Below are 18,140 nucleotides of genomic sequence, written 5' to 3'. Positions count from 1 at the left end.
TATGATAAATGAAGACTAGCTCATTTATGCCACTCTTGATTTCTCATCCAATGTCCCCAGTATAATTACATCACAGTTTTTAAATTAATCTAATAGCTAGTATTCATATTATCATGATTAGGTAAATATTGCTTAACTCTGAGCCATATATTATGCTATGATTACATTTCCTTTTCTGTCCAACTTTTTCTGTTTCCTGGGGTTAATAATAGCCTTGGTTTTTTTTTGTTTTTTTTTTTGCCGTACGCGGGCCTCTCACTGCTGTGGCCCCTCCCGTTGCGGAGCACAGGTTCCAGACGCATAGGCTCAGCGGCCATGGCTCACGAGCCTAGCCGCTCCGTGGCATGTGGGATCTTCCCAGACCGGGGCACGAACCCGTGTCCCCTGCATCGGCAGGCGGACTCTCAACCACTGCGCCACCAGGGAAGCCCAGCCTTGGTTTTTTATTTGCTTGGTTTTGTGTCATCATTTTTTTCTAGATGTTCTGGCGGATATGGCAAATGCCTCTCAACGTTATTTTCCAAATGCTCGAATTCTTCAGAAATTTATCATATCCATTTGTTCTTTTCCCCCCTCTGTCCTATGGCCCTTATTCTGATCCACTCTAGCCTGTCAGTGCTTTCGGTCTGCTACAAAGCTGTTGTCTTGGAATTCCTCTATCACACTTCTCTGTCAGATCCAGGGGACAAGATCTGTTGGGCGTGATATCATGGTAGACTTCTGTCTTTTTTTTTTTCCCTCCTCAGCCTTGAATGACCTCCCTGTGTTTGAAGAATTTCCAGTGTTATGAGTCTTGGTGGGAGGCACAGCAAGCCTTTCACTCTTAAAACTGAAAATGTCAGATATTCAGTTTTCCCGCCCCTCCTGCAGAGTTCAGGCACGGGACCAACACTCGGCTAATTAGATGAAGCCTCCATATACTGGGAACTGGGAACCTGAAGAAATGGGGACTTGGAGGAACTCTCTGGAAGCATGATAGTGGCTGCAGGATGACTACATTCCTGGCTCCGCCATCAGGGCTTTTCAGGGTCAGAAGTGTCTAGACCTTGGCACATGCCCCTGTGGTGTCCCCACTAGACTGCCCAGACATATGGTTTTGAGTGTTGTCCCTGGCTATATAGCTCTGAACTTGATTCGCTAGCCTTTCTAGGTATTCTCAGAGGCTGGGAAATGTCTTTTTAGCTGGCTTTATTGCAGCTTCACATGACATCCTGTGGGGTTCTTTCTTTCCCTAAGGAGGAAGGGGAGATTGGGTAACAACAGTGAGTCTATGCCACAGCTCTCCTGGTCTTAATTTCCAAGAGCTCTTGGTTGTAACCTGATTTGTCTTCATCTTTTTTAAAAAAATGTTGAACATCATCTCATTCTTGTTTTATAGGTATAACGCTTATCTTATTTTTCTGGTAATATTACTTATTCTCCCTTTAAAGTCGTCTTCTGCCCTGTGTTCTTTAGATTCTTGTCTCTTTGGCTTGGTCTCACTCTCTCTTTTATATTGGCTTCACTAAAATGTCTGTTGATCTTTTGATTTCTGTTCCTATTTAGAAGTAAGTAGTGAAAAGCTGTGTAGAAGACCTGCATCCTGGGCAGAGCTTACTGGTTGGGGCACCTCACTGTAGAATGGTCAAGAAGCTGGCTTTTTCATGGGAGGATCCCCAAGTGTGGTTAGCTAGAGGTTTCTTCCAGAGAAAAGTCCTTTAATCTCTTGCCTGGGGGTCCCCCAGTTGGCTGTTTGTGTTCAGGGAGCCGGGTGACATAAGGAAGTTGGTGGCCTCCCACACTTTAGGATAGAGACTTCATTGAATTCTCCAGTTTCTAGCTCCATTCCCCCCACTCTTTGCTATGCCTGGTGTCCCAAGTTCAGGCCCTCTCTGGTTTGATTTCTTCAGAGGTACCCTCGCATACCTTGGGGAGGGGGTCAGGCAAAGAGGGAGTTATTTCCTAGCTACATGGCCAGAGGAAAGGCACTTGATGTCCAACTGGTTCATATACAGTCTTGCAACAAGTCCCCTGCACCGTATCGCTTCCCACGGGCGGGTACTTCTTGGTCCTGAACTTTGTGAGGTCCTGCTGGGGTGCACTGGGCTGCTCATTGCTGGCATCCTCTCTGTGGGCCCTAGAGTTGGTCCTCCTCGGCTCTGCTGTCTGTTACCACTCCTCCGTCACTGCTCCACCTTCCAAGACTTGTTTTTATCTTTCCTCTCTCATTCTCCTTGTGTTTGTAGGTTTATGCCTATTTAATGCCTTTTCTGTTTTCTCAGTGGGTTATCGGGAGAGATGTGTGGTCAGTTTGCAACGTTTCATCATTGAAGTTGCCCTATCTTAGAAATGTCCCGAGCTCTTGTAAACCCCTCTGTCTCCTCCATCCTGGCTGCCTTCACCTTGGTTCAGACCCTCATCATCTGGTGCCCAGACTCTTGTTAATCTCCCTGCTCATCTCCAGCCTCCAGATTCTCCCATATCCTGTTTCTCCTTTTCATTGTCCACTGAACGATCTTTCTAAAATAAAACTCTCATCATGTCTCTCTTACTTAAAAACCTTCGTTGGAATCTATTACCTTCCATACCGGTGTGATTTGCAAGATTCTTGGCAACCCTGCCCTGCCCCACCTTCCTGGCCAGTTTTCTCATGACAGCTGCCATGTACACATGTCCAGCTATACCCAGACACGTGCCCCAAACACATCATGTTCTTTATTCCTTCCTGCCTTTGCACATTGCATCACTGCCCACTTCCATCTGAAACACGCCGACTTAACGGTTTAAAATCCATTTGACTTTTCAGACCCCCTCTGAGAAGGATTCCCTGATTTCCTCTCCTGTGCAAGCATAACATTTGAGTCACACTAGTGGTATAAACACGTATCACATTGTTTTATACATTTGTTTACACATTTGTCTTCAGGCCTGCTTGTCGTCTGCCTATCTTAAGGAGAAGAAATACTAGTTTTATCGCTTTGCCTCCAGTCTGTGAGCTTCCTTTAGTCACAAACCATGTCTTTCTACCTTGTATTCATCAACAATATTCCCACACAGTACATGGCATCGACAAACACTCAGTAAAGGCTAACCAAATTGATGAACAGTTGTACAAATATTGGCTAAAAATTTTAAACATTGACAGGTAAAGTAGAATAGAAAGAGTTAAACTATTATAAGAACCTAATGTGTGACAAACCAGATGCTGTAAAATAATAAGAATCAAGTCACTATTGAATAAATATTTTTGAGAGCAAATGGATCAAAAAATTAACTTGGGGCCATATTTGATACCTTATATAGCCACAAATTCCTTATTTATAACAGCTGTGCAAGAGAGCGATTTCTGACTACTGAAGACATCATCAAAGACAAAAAGGATCTGATTAAACAGAAATAAAAAACATTTGCCCAGCACAGTGTCACAGAAGGAAACAATTATTCTGACAAACACAACTGATAAAAGCATACCTTCCAAAGCATTTTTTTTTTTTTTTTGCGGTACGCAGGCCTCTCACTGTTGTGGCCTCTCCTGTTGCGGAGCACAGGCTCCGGACGCGCAGGCTCAGTGGCCATGGCTCATGGGCCCAGCCGCTCTGCGGCATGTGGGATCTTCCCGGCCGGGGGCACGAACCCGTGTCCCCTGCATCAGCAGGCAGACTCTCAACCACTGTGCCACCAGGGAAGCCCCAAACCATATTATTTTTAAAGACAGGAAGGTCAAAATCCAGATCCTACTAAAGAGAGGTCAGGAGAGATGAACACGCAGTTTACATGTGAAAAACCAGACTCACTCACTGTGCATTCAACAAACTAACTTTTATGGTTAAGTGTTGAATGCTGTTTGTAGCTAAAAATAGGCAGCTTTTATTGAGTCTGTCCCAGGTGCCTGGCACAGAGATAATCACTTAACACGCGGATTAGCTCAGCTCAGCTCAGATCTAGGCATTGTTATTACCTTTTTCCAGATGACAAAGGTGAGGCTTAGGGAAGTTAAACACTTGCTCAGGATAGGAGACAGCTAGAATTTGAACCCAGGTCCATCTCACTTTAGAGCGTGTGTTCTTAACCACTACACAAAGTGTATGCTGCTTGGGGCCAGTGTCTATTATGAACTAGGCCATTGTACTGATTAAATGAGTCCAATTTAAACCACCATTGAGATATTTCATATCTGTTAAGCTGTCAAAAATTTAGATAAAAAATAGTAGGTCGGTGGTGATCAGGTATATGTACACATTGCTGGAAGCAATGTCAATGGATTCATTCCTTTTGGATCCATTGATTAAAGTTTTTCATCAAATTTGGAGGTTTTTGGCCATGATTTCTTCAGAAATCAGCAGTTTTGCTGCCAGAGGGAGCAAACTTGTGGGTTGTGCCTTTATCAGTTCAATGTGGTGAGCAAAGTAGAAAATGGAATGGTGAAATCCTCAGCTTTGCTAGCCTGAGGGACCCAGCTAGGGTGAGCAGTGGAACAGCCAGAAATTTAATGGGAAGATCCTAGAAATCAGAGAGCTGTAGAAGGACTACAGCTCCCCACATCCCCCTGCTTGGGGAGCCTAAGAGAGACTGACAAAAGTCAAAGCCGGGGAACCTGGAGAGCTGCAGCTTCGATTGTGCTTCCCAACCCACGCACAGATCTGCTGGCAGCGGGTGGAAGCCTTCTGGGCCACACGGACACAGGCCAGCTCCATGCTGGTAAGAACTGGGGTGGGGGTGGGAGCAGCTCAGGAAGGAGGCTGTAGACTCTCACCGTCCTTACCCTCAGCTCCAGCAGTTTTTGAAAAAATAAACACTTCTTGGTTTGTTGTCTCGGTTTGGTAAATTTCTAGAGCCCCAAGTGATTGTTTTTGATGATTTTGTCTAGCTGTATACCTGTCTCTTACGGAGAGGATTCACTGACCTCTTTACATTGTGGTAGCTGGAAGTCCCTCTGGTTCATTCTTTCTGCAGAGTGAGCTTTCAAGATGTAACAAGAAATATAAAACTGTCTAATTGCTCTGACTTAGTAAATCTGTTTGGGGGGATTGTATCTCAAGGAAACAACCCTAAACCAAACAACAAACCGTAAATATGTACAAGAGTCTCATAGCTGCATTGTTGGTGCTAATGACAACCTAGAAATAAACGTGCAGCATTTGGAAAGTGGTTAAAAGATTACAGAATCAACATGATAAGATCCCACATGAACCTGAAACATGATCCTTTGTGAACCACGTCAACGCACATTCTTGGTTTGTACATGCCAGCTAGAACTGTGTGTTTATTTATCCTGATAAAGGTATGGAGTGCATTTCCAGAGATGGTTTAATATTGATTTTTAAGTAATTTCCATAAAATTATTTAAATTTGTGATTTTAAAAATTGACATAATGTCTTCCCCCTTCATGCTTAAAAAGTCTTTATTTCTGCATGGGTTTTGTGAACATAGAACTTGTTAGACATACCACTAGATTTTAAAAGACAATTTAATGTTATGTGTTATGTTTATTATATTTGATTTTTTTTTTTTTTTTTTGGCTCTACGCGGGCCTTTCACTGTTGTGGCCTCTCCCGTTGCGGAGCACAGGCTCGGGACGTGTAGGCTCAACGGCCATGGCTCACGGGCCCAACCGCTCCACGGCATGTGGGATCTTCCCGGACCGGGGCACGAACCCGTGTCCCCTGCATCGGCAGGCGGACTCTCAACCACTGCGCCACCAGGGAAGCCCTATATTTGATATTTTTAACATGCCTAATGCATGGTTCTGCTTACCTGTTTGTTTGTTTTGTGACTAAAGCTTGATAAAGTTGCCTTCCAGTTGTTATTCTAGTAATTCTAACACGAGAAGCGGTCTCCTCCCACCACTAGTCTGTAAGACTTATTTCTTCCAGTATAATTCTTGAAAAGAGAAAAAAAATTCCTTCTGTCATTTTGGAAGGGTTTTGAAACCATAGCTGTTCAGAATTCTGAATAATTGTCCGCCTGCATTGTCTGTCATACCTATTCAGAGTCATTGAGCATCATTGACTGAATTCTCCCTTGCATTGCTGATGTGTAAAACTGCACTGTGCTTGCCTGGAAGACACACCCCTTCCTATGACTCTCCCTGGAGTTCCTCAGAAAACACATACACATACACACAACTCCCTTGGGTACAGTGTAATTGAGTTGGTGCAAGGTCAAGATCAAGTGTGAAACAGTGACCTTAACATTTGGCAAACCTCAGAGAGGCAGAAATCTAAGTTCTTCACCAATAGTGTTTCTTCTTAATAATCAATGGAGCAGCTGTATTTCACTAAGCCTGTGATTGAAAAAATGAATCATGCATTGCACATGTTGAAAATATACAATGTAATCAAAGACAATCTTAACAGTGTCTTTTCTTTAAAAAAAAGAAGTAATAGAGCCATCAATTCAAATCAGTCATGCACCTTGGCAGAGTTCTTTAAAATTTATTTTATTGAAGTATAGTTGCTTTATAATGTATTAATTTCTACTGTACAGCAAAGTGATTCAGTTATACGTATATATCCATTCTTTTTCATATTCTTTTCTATTACGGTTTATCACAGGATATTGAATATAGTTCCCTGTGCTATACAGTAGGACCTTGCTGTTTATCCATCCTATATATAATAGTTTGCACCTGCTAATCCCAAACTCCCAATCCATCCCTCCCTCACCCCCCTCCCCCTTGACAACCATGTCTGTTGTCTATGTCTGTGAGTCTATTTCTGTTTTGTAGATAAGTTCATTTGTGTCATATTTTAGGTTCCACATATAAGTGATATCATTTGGTATTTGTCTTTCTCTGTCTGACGTCACTTAGTATGATAATCTCTAGGCCCATCCATGTTGCTGCACATGGCATTATTTCATTCATTTTTATGGCTGAGAAGTATTCCATTATATATGTGTGCCACATCTTCTTCATCCATTCATCTGTTGTTGGACATTTAGGTTGTTTCCATGTCTTGGCTATTGTGAATAGTGCCGCAATGAACATAGGGGTACATGTATCTTTTTGAATTATAGTTTTGTCCAGATACATGCCCAGGATTGGGATTGCCGGATCATATGCAACTCTATTTTTAGTTTTTTGAGGAACCTCCATACTGTTTTCCATAATGGCTGCACCAATCTACATTCCCACCAACAGTATAGGAGGGTTCCCTTTTCTCTACACCCTCTCCAGCATTTGTTATTTGTAGACTTTTTAATGATGGCCATTCTGACATATGAGGTGATACCTCATGGTAGTTTTGATTTGCATTTTCCTAATAATTAGCAATGATGAGCATCTTTTCACGTGCTTATTGGCCATCTGTGTGTCTTCTTTGGAGAAATGTCTATTTACGTCTTCTGGCAGAGTTTATTTTAATCCACAATTAATAAGGAGACACTTCTTGAGCACTTCCTATACACAGACCCCTACATGCCTAGATTTGGTATTTAGAGATACAAAAGACGGCCCTTGCCCTCAAGATATGGAGATATAAAAGATAAGTATAATAGTTGGAAGTATATGGTAAAGGCAGACATGTTGAGAGGATGAAGACTTCTCTGGGACCTAGGATGATTGGTCATTCGTTTAGCCTCACGTATGGGACATTTACTACATTCCAAGTGCTGTTCTAGGTGCTGGGGGTGGGGAACATGCTGAACAGACATAGAAGGTCTCTGCTGTCATTGAACTTGCATTCTAGCAGGAAAGACACATAATAAACAAGCAAACACACATACTGTGATGTCAGTAAGTGATAAATAGTACGATGAGTAATAAAGTGGGGTAACAGGATAGAGACTAGAGTGGGGAGGGTGGTTCTGTTTCAGATAGGTTGTTCAGAAAATATCTCTTTGAGAGGAGGATATTTTAATGGAGAACTGAATTGTATAAAGCAGTGAACCATGCAGAGATGTGGGAGAAGAGTTACAGGCAGGGGAAATGGCATGTATAAAGGTACAGATGGAAATTGGATTGGCAAATTCCAAGAAGAGCAGAAGTCCAGCAGTGAGTGGAGAGGAGTGGGTGGGAGGAGAGAGGTAGGAGATGAGTATAGCAAGGAAAGCAGAGGTCAGTCCTGTGTAGGGCCATGCACTCCATGGTGATTATGACAGAAGGTCATGGAAGGTTGTAGCTAGAGGTGTGATATGATCAGATCCAGCCTTAAGAAGATCACTGGCTTCGTAAGGAATAGATTGTGTAGAAGTAAGAGAAGGATCTGAAGCCTGTTTTGAGGTATATTAATTAAGGGAGGCTATACTGCTATCACAAATAAACAAAAACACAGTGGCTCAAACACAATGGAAATTTATTTCTCACTTGCACTAACAGTCCAGGAAGGGTGTTCCAAATCAGTGAGAGGCTCTCCTCCATGCATTGCTTCAGGGACCCAGGCTCCTTCCATTTTTATGACTTCACCATCCCCTAAGTCCTTATAATGAGCAAAATCAAGACTGAGTTACCACGTTCTGATTTCGGGCACAGAGAAGAGGCACACCTACTGTCTCAAAGACTCTGATGCAGAAGTGACACTCACCACTTGTGTTCACATTCCATTGGTGAGAACTTAGTCACATGGCCACACCTAACTGCAATAAAGAAGAGTGCTGAGGACTGAATGAATGCTAGGATTCTCCAATACTTGGGGGTTGGAAGGAGGAGGTGATCCAGCAAAGGAGACTGAGAAGAAGTGGGCAGTGAGATAGGAGGAAAACTAGGAAACTGAGGCATCCTAGGAACCAAGAGAAGAATGTGTTTCAATAAGAAGAAAGTGATCACATGTGTCAGGTGCTATCTGAAAGGTCAAGTAAAATGAGCTGACCATTGAATTTGAAAAGATTCAAGTCATTGCCAACCTTAGGTAGAGTCATTTTAGTGGAATGGTATATACAACCCTAAAAGTAGGTTGAGGAAACAATGGAAGGTAGAAACCATATAGGCAATTCTTTTGAGAATTTTTGCTATAAGGGAGGCCAAAAAATAGGATAGTAGCTGAAGGGTGACCAGAAGATATTTCTTTAGTTGGGAGAAATTACAGTGTATTTGTGTTTGATGGGGATGATCTAGTAGACTATGGAAAAATTGACGAAGCAAAAGCAAAATCCTTGAGCAGGGCACAAATACAGGGATGGGCCTTAGGTAGGAGCCAGAACTGTTCATCTACTCTGAAAACAGAAAGGCAGAAGAGAGGGTACAGATGAAAGTGGGTTGGTAGATTTGGTGATGAGAGGATATGAAAGCTGTCTTTTGAGAGGAGAGTTTGGAAATCTGTTACATCAGAGAGAAGGAGAATGAGTTGACTAGGTATAAGACTTCTGAGTGGTGCTGAAGCATGGAAGCAGATAACATATCCAAGGGAGTACTTGCTGAGAGTCTTGGATCATGGAATCTAAGCCAGGTAAGAGGGTAGTGAAAAGAGGAGGTAGGTGATAGGAAGCAAAAACATACTAGGGCAAGTTGACTGAAGGTCCCTCTGTGGTCTATGAATAGTTGGGGTGGGAGACAGCAGAGTGAATGAGAAAAAATGGAGGTGATGGGCTGAGAGTAAATTGATTGAAATCACGATTTAGGAGATGTAAGCTTTCTGGTAAAGACAAGCCTCAGTTGTGGCAAAGGGCATTAATGGTTGAGATGAGTGGAAGTTGTGTTTTAGGCTGAGTTACAAAATTGGAGAAGAGGAGCTCATAAGTATTTGCTAATAAAAATACTAGAGGGTTTGGTAACAAATTAGTAACCAAGGATTTTGGCTCATTTATTTTTTAGATTTCTTCCTAAAGTCCAGGCTCCAGGAACAAGATATCCAGAGGAGACCAACTTCTTTCTACACTCGCATATGCAACCCCTGGGTCTCCCTGTTGGGGGTGAGTAAGTTCATTTTGATCTCAACTGTCCTTGAGACTTAATTCAAGTGGATACATGTGTGATCTTGGGGTGGGACTTGGGGGAGGAAAGAGGAGAGTCTCATTAGGAGCAATGTGATTTAACTGCCTGTTATATTAGAATTTAGATGAGGCTACATATGGCAAGATTACATTTAACGAACCACTTATTTTAATCAATGGTTTACTTTTTAAATAATTAATCATCCCTGATAAACTCTGGATCACCTAATTTCTAGATACACCATATTAGCATAATTTTACTCTAACTTGTTTCTCCTAGAAAGGAGTAGAACAAGGACCTAGGATAGAAAGTCTATTTATTGATTGTTTTGATTAGAGGGTACTTTCAGGAGGATGTCTTCTCAAATACCTACTTTAGAGGGGTTTTTTGAATTATGAGTGAACTTCAATTATTCAGACTTATAGAGTGTTCAGAGGTTGACGAGAAGACTGTTGTTTCTTAAGGCCCTAGCCTTGTGGCTCGCTTACTGTGTGTTTAAACCATTAGCTGACTTGCACTTCCTTCTGTTTCCACAGGCTGTTGGGTCCCTTCTCATCATGTTTGTGATCCAGTGGGTCTATACCCTGGTTAACATGGGTGTTGCTGCCATTGTGTATCTCTACATTGGTTGGACCAGTTCCGGGCTTCACCTTGGTAAGCAACAGAGTCATTTTGCCACCACCTCCTTTCTTCTCTTTTAGCATTTATTGAAAAAAACCTGTTTCGAACACATACTAAATGCCAACACTGACTCAGATACAAATCCCGCTTTCAAGGAGCTGACAGTCTAGGAGAAAAAATATGGCATGCGCATAAATGATAACAAATGAAAAATAATAATAAATCGTGAGGTTTGTAAGACATGTAGAAGTAAAATGGATGACAACAATAGCACAAGGGCCAGGAGGGAAGAAATGGGGATATACGCTTGGAAGTTTCTTATAGTATACGTGAAGTATAAAATGTTACTTAAAGGTAGACTGTGATAAGTTAAAAATGTGTACTACAAACCCTAAAGCAACTACTAAACTACCAGTATACCTTGGAAATATTGTGAGTTCAGTTCCAGATCACTGGAATATTGCAATAATGTGAGTCAGACAAATATTTTTGTTTCCTAGTACATATAAAAGTTACGTTTACACTATACGGTAGTCTGTTAAGTGTGCAATAGCATTATGTCTTAAAAAACAATGTACATAACTTAATTTTAAAATACTTTATCGCTAAAAAAGGCTAACCATCATCTGAGCCTTCATCGAGTCATAATAGTAACATTAAAGATGACTGATCACAGATCACCATGAGAAATATAATAATAATGAAAAAGTTTGAAATATTGTAAGAATTACCAAAATATGACACAGACACAGAAAGTGAGCAAATGCTGTTGGGGAAATGGCCCTGATAGACTTGCTTGATCCAGGGTTGCCACAAACCTTCAACTTGTAAAAGATGCAATACTGGGAAGCACAGTAACAAAGTGCAGCAAAATGAGGTATGCCTCTAACACAGCAAAGAATTACAAGTAATAAGTCAATAAAGGGGATAAAATTGAATTAAAAATACTCAGATCAATGTTAATTAGAAAAAAGAGAAAAAGATAATAGACCCAAAACAAATAGCAAGGTGGTTTATATAAATCTAGCCATATCAATAACCACACTAATTTTAAATAGTCTAAACACTCCCAATCAGGGACTTCCTTGGTGGTGCAGTGGTTAAGAATCCACCTGCCAATGCAGGGGACACGGGTTTGAGCCCTGGTCTGGAAAGATCCCACATGCCGTGGAACAACTAAGCCCGTGCGCCACAACTACTGAGCCTGTGCTCTAGAGCCCATGAGCCACAACTACTGAAGCCTGCACGCCACAACTACTGAAGCCCATGCACCTAGAGCCCGTGGTCCATGACAAGAGAAGCCACCGCAACGAGAAGCCCGAGCACCACAATGAAGAGTAGCCCTAACTCAAGGCAACTAGAGAAAGCCCACGTGCAGCAACGAAGACCCAACACAGCCAAAAATAAGAGTAAATTAATTTATAAAAAATTTTTAAAAAGATAGTTAAAAATAAAATGAAATAAACACTCCCAATTAAAAGGTCTAAGCACTGAGATTGTCAGATTGAATAAAAAAGCATGATCCAACTATATGCTATCTACAAGAAACCTACTTTCAATATAAAGATACAAATAAGTTAAAAGTAAAAGGATGGAAAAAAGATACATCATGGTAAGATAAATCAGACAAAGCTGGAGTGACTATATTAACATCAGACAAAGTAGATTTCAGAGAAAAGAATATTACCAGGGATAAAGAGGGTCATTTCATAAAGACAAAGGGAAAATTAATCAAGAGGACATAATAAATCTTAACATTTATGCACTTAAAAACAGAGCTTTGAAATATAAAAAACAAAGCCTGATAGATCTGCAATAATAAGTAGAAAAATTCTCGATTACAGTCATAGATTTCAACACCTCTCTCTCAATAATTGATAAAACAAGTAGGCAAAAAATCAGTAGGGCTTTAGAAGACTTGAATAATGTTATCAATAAACATGGCCAAATTGATATTTATAGAATACTCTACCTAACAACAGCAGAATATATATTTTTAAGTGCACATGAAACATTTACGAGCATAAACCATATTCTAGGACATTTTTTAAAGTCTCAGAAAGTTTAAGGGTATTCAAGTCAATTCAAGAACAAAAGGGGAAGTAAATTAGAAATAAATACCAGAAAGATATCTGGAAGATTCCCAAATATTTAGAAACTAAAGAACACTGAATAACACTAAATGACTAAGAACACTAAGGAGCACTAAGTAAACTAAAGAAACTAAATAACTCATGGTTCAAAGGAGAAATAAGTAAAATTAAAAAGTATTTGAACTTGACCCGGTCCGGGCTGATCCCACATGCCACGGAGCGGCTGGGCCCGTGAGCCATGGCCGCTGAGCCTGCGTGTCTGGATGACTGTGCTCTGCAACGGGACAGGCCACAACAGTGAAAGGCCCGCATACCGCAAAAAAAAAAAAAAAAGTATTTGAACTGAATGAAAATGAAAATATAACATCAAAATTGTGGGACGCAGCTAATTCACTACTTAGAGGGAAATTTACTGCGTCAAATGCTTATATTAAAAAAGAAAGAAGTGTCTCAAAATAATAACCCCAGTTTCCCACTTAAGAAACTAGAGAAAAAGACCAAATTAAACCCAAGTAAGAAGAAACAGGGAAACCATGAAGATCAAAGTAGAAATCAATAAAATATAAAACAGGGAAAAATAGAGAATGCCAGTGAAACAAAAAGCTGGTTATGTGAGATCAATAAAATTTACAAACCTCTACCCAGACTGATCAGAATAAAAGGAGAGGAAACACAAATGCTCAACACCAGGAGTGAGAGAAATGACATGACTGGAGAGTCTACAGACATTAAAAAGGAAAATAAGGAAATGTTTTAAACAGCTTTATGCAATAAATTTGACAGATGAATTGGAAAAATTCCTCAAAAGATACAAACTATCAAATATCAAAGCTCACTCTAGAAGACATATAGGGCTGTTTAGGTCATCTATGAAAGAAATTAAACTTATCATTAAAAAACCTTCCCATAAAGAAAACCTTGGGCCCAGATGGTGTCACTAATGAAATCTATCTAACACTTAAGGAAGAGAGAATATCAATTTGATACAAATGCTTCAGAAGACTGCACACCAATATCCCTCATGAACATAGATATAAAACTTCTTAACAAGACTTTAACAAATTGAATAGAAAATAATATAAAAAGCATAATAATACATCATAAGCAAATGGGTTGTCCTAGGAATTCAAGGTTAGTTTAACATTCTCCCTCTCTTTTTTTAAAAATTTTTATTGGTGTATAGTTGCTTTACAGTGTTGTATTAGTTTGTGTCTGTACAGCAAAGTGAATCAGTTATATGTATACATATATCCCCTCTTTTTTGGATTTCCTTCCCATTTAGGTCACCACAAAGCATTGAGTAGAGTTCCCTGCGCTATACAGTAGGTTCTCATTAGTTATCTATTTTAGTTATCTATCAGTTCTCAGTAGTTATCTATTTTGTACATAGTAGTATATATATGTCAATCCCAATCTCCCAATTCATCCCACCTCTCCTTCCCCCACTTGGTGTCCATACATTTGTTCTCTACATCTGTGTCTCTATTTCTGCTTTGCAAATAGGTTCATCTGTACCATTTTTCTAGATTCCACATATATGCATTAATATACAATATTTGTTTTTCTCTTTCTGACTTACTTCATTCTGTATGAGTCTCTAGGCCCTGGTTTAACATTCTTAATCAATCAATGTAATTCACCATATTTATGGACTAGAAGAGGAAAACTACAAAACATTTTGAGAGGAAATTAAAGAAGAAATTAAATAAATGAAGATTTATACTATATTCATGAATCGAAGATTCAATTCAATATTCTTAAGATGACATTTCACCTCAGAATTTTCTATAGATTAGATATAATCCCAATCAAAATCACAGCTGCCTTTTTTGTAGAAATTGGAAAGCAGATCCTAAAGTATTTATATGGAAATTCAAAGGACCTAGAATAGCCCAAGCAACTTTGTAAAAGAAAAACAAAGTTGCAAGACTTAACACTACCTGATTTCAAAACTAACTGTAAAGCTAAAGTAATCAAGACAGCATGGTATTGGAATCAAGATAGATAAAAAAATCAGTGGACAGAGTAGAGAGTCCAGAAATTACAAAGGCAATTCAGTGGAGGAAAAAAATAGTCTTTTCAGCAAATGCTGCTGGAACAATTGGAAATACACAAGCAAAAAACAAACTTCATACATCATACAATGTAAAAATAGCTCAAAATGGATCCTAGAAAATATAGGGAAAAAATTTGTGACTGTGAGTGAGACAAAGATTTCTTAGATACAACACCAAAAGCAGGAAAAAAATTGATAAATTGGACTTCATCAAAATTAAGGACTGTTCCTCCAAACACACCGGTAAAGGAATGCAAAGGCAAGCCATAGACTATGAGAAAATATTAGCAAATCACATGTTTGAAAAGGACTTGTACCTAGAATATATAAAAACCCTCAAAACTCAGTAACAAGAAAACAACAAAAAATTTTAAATGGGCATAAGTTTTAAATAGGTTTCAGCAAAGAACATATATGGTTGACAAATAAGCATGGGAAAAGGTATTCAGTGTGATTAGTCATTAAGAAATGAAAATTAAAACCACAATATAATATTATACACCTATCAGGGTGATTAAAATTAAAAATACTGATCATGCCAAATGTTGGCAAGGATGTGGAGCAGCTAGAGCTATCATATATAACTGAGGAAAATGTAAAAATAATACGATCACTTCGTGAAACCATTTGACAGTGTATTACAAAATATATATATCTGCTATATGAGTTAGCCACTGTACTCCTAGGTATTTACCAAAGAGAATTAAAAGCATACGGGCATACAAAAACGTGTATATGAATATTTATAGCAGCTTAGTTTGTAATAGTCAAAAACTGAAAACAGTTCACATGTCCATCAACAGGTTACTCTGTAAGTATAGTATAGCCATGCAACGGAATACTATCTCGTAATAAAAAGAATGAACTATCGATATATGCAATAGCGTGAATCTCAAAATAACTGTGCTGAGTGAAAGAAACTAGAAAAAATGAGTACGTAATGTAATATTTTACATATATACATATGTTATTATTAAAAATGCAAACTAATTTCTAATGACAGCACTATCAGCGGTTGCCTTTGGATGAGGGTGGGAGTGTGGATACAAGGGAGGGAGGTCTTATGAAGTCACTTGAGGGAGCTTTTGGAGGGGATGGATATGTTCATTATCTTGCTTTTAGTGATGATTTCACAGTATATGCATGTGTCAACACTTACCAAATTGTACACTTTAAATGCATGTAGTTTGTTCTAAAAATGTACCTGGGATTTGTTTTAATCAGGTATGATAAGACACACAGACACAGAAATTATTATCATGAAGAAAGAAGTTTATACTCACAGATCCCTAGGAACAGGAGGGTCATGCAGGGCCACAGCGGAGAGGACCAGGGTTGGTCAGGAGGCAAAAGAGGAAGTGGGGAGAGCATGGCCCATAGCCTTTATTAGGCTTTTAGTGGGAAAGAATGGACAAGGCAGGTAGATAGCTGAATAAGTTTAGGATTAGGTAGTTTGAATAATTTCAGGGAACTCTAGGTTATAGGTGTGGTCTCTAGTTGTCTGGGGTTTGGCCCTGGAGTGATTTAAGGCAGGGGAATATTGGCTTGATGTGTGAGAGCTTGATAAAGGAGATGGTAGGGGGCACAGGCTCTGGACTGGTTGGTTTGTATATCAAAGGTGTGCTCATAGGGGAGTTGTTTCCTATCTCTAGGAATTAGCACCTCTAGGATCAAGACCCCAAGTGCCAGAGCATCAAGAATAAAGAAAGGAAGGGGCTTCCCTGGTGGCGCAGTGGTTGAGAGTCCGCCTGCTGATGCAGAGGACACGGGTTCGTGCCCCGGTCCGGGAAGATCCCACATGCCGTGAAGCGGCTAGGCCCGTGAGCCATGGCCGCTGAGCCTGCGTGTCTGGAGCCTGTGCTCTGCGGCGGGAGAGGCCACACAGTGAGAGGCCCACGTACCGCAAAAAAAGAAAAGAAAAGAAAAAAAAAAAGAATAAGGAAAGGAAGAAAATATTATCAATATTGTGTGTCAGTTATTCCTCAATAATAAAGCTGTTTTAAAAATACATTCAAGAGTCCTTTTCATCAAAATTCTACAATGTCCCAATTTTTAAAATAAAGTAATTACGTAGTTTTAAGTCCTAACTAAATCAGATGGACCATAACAATCCAGGCAAAATGAAAAAAAAAATGCTTCCAAATTAGAATAGTCTGATATACATTTTTGAAAGAAATGCACTTCAAACACTTGAATCACATGTACATTAAAAATAATGCTTTAGAAAAAGTCATACTAAGGGTCCTTATATCAGCTAATTTAATGGAGAAAATATATTTTAATTAACATAGTGATTACATCAGTGATTGCTTCTGAATTTCTTAGAAGTTAGTTTGATTCTAAGAAATTTAAATATTTCCCAGAAATTTATTTACAGGAAAGTATGAAATCAAATTTCAGGCCCATCTTCATCTAAAATTTAGATAATTTAGAATCTAAATGAGCATAAATAGGTAGGACCAGTTAATAGAATATTTATGTTTATTTTCTAAATACATGTTATCAGCTGCATACTGTTGACATTAGTCAAGATTCTAACATAAGCCTCTTAAAATAATGCTCACTTCCTGATCATATATTGAACATGATCTAATTAACCAATTTTCAACCAGCCGTATATATATATATATATATATATATATATACACACACGTATATATATATATACATATATATATATACACACACACACTCACACATATATATATATATATAATATGAATATGGTGGAGTGAATATATATAATTTGGAAAAGCACTTTATAAAATTATATTTCATTTGCTTTCCTAAAGTTATATATAATTCATTTTGTGAGATTTTTAAAAAACTCACACCAAAGGAGAAATGGATTAAAAAAAAAAGCTTTTTAAACAAAGTTGATAAACCATATTGTAGACAGTGCGTCTGATGCCAGGATATTTGGTCACTGTCAACAACAATCTCACTTCAAACTTCAGCACTAACATTTCCACATGCTATTGCACAGGTACTATTTGAGTCACCCAGCACCTGAAGAAAACTTCCTAAGGGCCAGATCCTGTGGCTGTTGTGCTGTGTGTGTTACCAGATGGAAAAGATGTGCTTCCTGGCCTCAAAGAGTGTATGGTCTAGTAGGGGACTTTATAGTGTCTACTTAAACACATAATCAGTTTGAATCTAAGGAAAAAAATTATCAAAATTTAAAAAAATTAAAAATTCCAAAGACTGAAGTTAGCAAGTCCTGTGCTTCTTTCTCTATAAATGCATTCAGTTTCTTTCTTGGGATGTTGGAGTTTAGAAATCAACTTTTGGAAACTACATATAAGTATGAAGTCCTTAGCAGGTTGCTGTCAGAGTATTACAATGAATGTCGTTTGGTTAGACTGAAAAAGGAAAAAAATTTTTTTGTGCTATTGTGTGTGTGTCAGGGGATGTGTATTTATCCCATTAAACCTGGGATTCTAGATGCATTCATAGAGCCTTCATAAATATTTATGTCTATGTCTTCCCTGCAGGTTTAGCCTCCAACTTCAGCCTTTTCAG

The 18,140-nt window shown here is 39.1% G+C and overlaps 1 protein-coding gene across 2 annotated transcripts in view; it reads left to right on the top strand.

Annotated features, from left to right (window-relative positions):
- The window catches only part of SLC12A8 (solute carrier family 12 member 8), a 129,373-nt gene that overhangs the window by 108,355 nt on the left and 2,878 nt on the right, over nt 1-18,140 (top strand). Inside the window, exons 11-14 of one of the 2 annotated variants that reach the window (XM_060298189.1) lie at nt 9,729-9,826; nt 10,385-10,506; nt 14,454-14,466; nt 18,075-18,112. In XM_060298189.1, the coding sequence (XP_060154172.1) occupies nt 9,729-9,826; nt 10,385-10,506; nt 14,454-14,466; nt 18,075-18,112 (271 nt within the window). Of the gene's footprint in view, nt 1-5,548; nt 6,762-9,728; nt 9,827-10,384; nt 10,507-14,453; nt 14,467-18,074; nt 18,113-18,140 lie in introns of those variants that run through there. The other variant, XM_060298188.1, reaches the window with a different exon arrangement.

Source organism: Globicephala melas, chromosome 4 (assembly GCF_963455315.2).
Source record: "Globicephala melas chromosome 4, mGloMel1.2, whole genome shotgun sequence".
Lineage (NCBI taxonomy): Eukaryota > Metazoa > Chordata > Mammalia > Artiodactyla > Delphinidae > Globicephala > Globicephala melas.
Note: the sequence above shows the minus strand (reverse complement) of the source record. Positions and strands in the feature narration are given on the sequence as shown.